This window comes from Glycine max, chromosome 2 (assembly GCF_000004515.6).
Source record: "Glycine max cultivar Williams 82 chromosome 2, Glycine_max_v4.0, whole genome shotgun sequence".
Classification (NCBI taxonomy): domain Eukaryota; kingdom Viridiplantae; phylum Streptophyta; class Magnoliopsida; order Fabales; family Fabaceae; genus Glycine; species Glycine max.
This window is the reverse complement of record NC_016089.4, coordinates 43,772,465-43,774,938: the sequence shown is the minus strand read 5'-3', so window position 1 is coordinate 43,774,938 and position 2,474 is coordinate 43,772,465. Positions and strand designations below refer to the sequence as shown.

Sequence of the window (2,474 nt, the reverse complement as noted above, 5' to 3'; positions counted from 1 at the left end):
CCTCTCCACCATTTCTCTTGATGATATACTTAGCTCAATCAAATTCAGGAAAATTCCTATATGTTGTTTTCACTTACCTAAAATGGTTATCTTGGCATCGTTCTCACGTTTTTGATTTCTTGAATACAGTTCACTTGCAATTTACAAGTTTAAAGTTGAAAGAAATCAACACGTTTCTTCTTAACATCCACTATATATAATATGGTAACTGAAGTGTTATCTTACCACTTATGAAAAAGTTCTACTAATGGCTTATACAATCTACTTCATCATTTTGATGCACTTTTGCACCTTTGTTGTTGTCACAACAAGCATTAGCAATGACCTGATGAGAACCAAGTTCTTATCCATTCTAGTCTTCGGCGATTCAACGGTAGACACAGGCAATAACAACTACATCAACACTTTAGCCAAGGGAAATCATTTGCCTTATGGTAAGGATTTCCCTGGTCACATGCCTACTGGTAGATTTTCTAATGGAAAACTGGTTCCTGACTTCATTGCCTCTATGTTGAACCTCAAAGACACTGTCCCTCCTTTCCTTGATCCAAATCTGTCAGATGAAGAACTTCTAACAGGTGTTAGCTTCGCGTCTGGGGGATCAGGTTTTGATGATTTGACCACGGCTTTAACTGGAGCCATAGCGTTGTCAAAGCAAATTGAATACTTCAAAGTTTATGTAGCAAGGCTCAAGCGCATTGCAGGGGAAAATGAAACTAAACGAATACTTAGAGATGCTTTGGTTATTATTAGTGCAGGAACTAATGACTTTCTCTTCAATTTTTATGACATTCCCACTAGAAAATTGGAGTTCAACATTGATGGATACCAAGATTATGTGCAAAGTAGGCTTCAAATCTTCATTAAGGTAAACAAAAGTCATTTATTATAAATTTTGAATTATATTATAACTTAACATTTTTTTTCTTGGTAATTAAAAAAAATTATAAGTGAAAAATATATAGGTAATAAGTAAATAGGCAATGTGTATTTTGCATGTCTATATGTACATGTTTTTTCTTTCAGATATGAACAACCAATGCGTATTTAGTAGTTGGTTAATAGAAACCTAAGTGCTCAAGGACTCGTTAATCATAGTTATTATGACTTAGGAAAGGCTCAATTCCAAAGCTGTGTAGATACACAACTATAACCACCAATATATAAAGGTTAACATGTCCTTTGTGTTAAAAAATTCTAGGAACTATACGACCTTGGATGTAGAAAATTTGCTGTCAGTGGGCTTCCTTCCATTGGTTGCATACCCATTCAAATAACAACAAAGTCTGTAAGTTTAAAGGATCGGAAATGTGAAGAGGATGAGAATTCAGATGCGAAGCTCTACAATCGAAAATTAGCACGGCAATTGCTTAAGATACAAGCAATGCTTCCTGGAAGCAGGGTTGTTTATACAAATGTGTATGACCCATTGAATAACCTCATCAATCAACCAGAAAAATATGGTGAGCTATATTTATTGAGTATATTATGGCTGTGGCTTAAATTCAATTATTATGTACTCTTCTGACATTTTATCATACAGGTTTCAAGGAAACGAGTAAAGGGTGTTGTGGAACCGGCTTATTTGAAGTAGCTCCATTGTGTAATGAATTCACACCAATATGTGAAGACCCTTCAAAATATGTATTCTGGGACAGTGTTCATCCAACGGAAATAACCTACCAGTATATTGCCAAATACCTAGAAATGGAAGTCCTGCCCAAGTTCCAATTTCATACGGATTATGTTTTTTAAATACGGTGCTTAACACCCTCCTCATTCGAATATGTGACACAATATAGAATGCGACAAATCTTCTAGTATAAAAAAGGAAATCAATGAAAGAAAGAAATTTGAATCATTCTGTACAAATGTGAATGATGGTGTTTATGAAGTTTGCAATTCATAAATTCCACTATAAGCTTACTACCTGAAGGTGAATTATCTATAATAAGTTTAGTTAGCTTGGCGACAAAAAACTTACACCATTACTTGTAATTTTTAAAGAATAAAAATTTTGAGAGGCTTGAAATGGAAACCGATACTCTAAATGTCTCATCATCTTAATTGAACAAACAGTTCAGCTAAAGATGATTTAGCATGCTCAATGTCTTGATTGAACTCATATAACTAGCCAATTTCCTAAACCAGAAAGACAAATTTAAGTTAATAATTTGTTAGTTTTTGTTAGTAGAGGAATTTAAATTTTGAACCCACGACCTCTTCTTCTTTTCTTTTTCCTTCAACCACCAAACTATCCTTATAACTAATTCTCTATCAGAACCTCAAACAATGAAAGATAAAGAGCATACTAATAGTATGCACTAACAACGGAAGAAGAATAGCATAACATAACAATTCATGTACAATTGTACATGAAAAATTGTCAAGAGAATTGGGGAAATAGAACAAGAAGGCACATTCCAGCAAGCTTGCCCAAGTCAGCAACATACACACTGTGTATAGTGTGGATT

At 34.1% G+C, this 2,474-nt stretch overlaps 1 protein-coding gene across 1 annotated transcript; it reads left to right on the top strand.

Annotated features, from left to right (window-relative positions):
* The first annotated feature begins 200 nt into the window (after positions 1–200).
* On the top strand, positions 201–1,992 carry LOC100817270 (GDSL esterase/lipase At2g30310). Its single transcript, XM_003518280.5, has 3 exons — positions 201–868; positions 1,202–1,463; positions 1,544–1,992. Exons 1-3 carry the CDS (start codon positions 248–250, stop codon positions 1,753–1,755), a joined length of 1,095 nt encoding a protein of 364 aa, XP_003518328.2. The 5' UTR covers positions 201–247; the 3' UTR covers positions 1,756–1,992.
* Positions 1,993–2,474: the final 482 nt, after the last annotated feature.

Bases quoted from the DNA above. Each gene is read 5' to 3' on its own strand.
- LOC100817270 (XM_003518280.5), top strand. From the start codon at position 248: ATGGCTTATACAATCTACTTCATCATTTTGATGCACTTTTGCACCTTT. The intron at 869-1,201 runs GTAAACAAAAGT...AAAAAATTCTAG, and splicing joins GGCTTCAAATCTTCATTAAG to GAACTATACGACCTTGGATG. The intron at 1,464-1,543 runs GTGAGCTATATT...TTTATCATACAG, and splicing joins CAATCAACCAGAAAAATATG to GTTTCAAGGAAACGAGTAAA.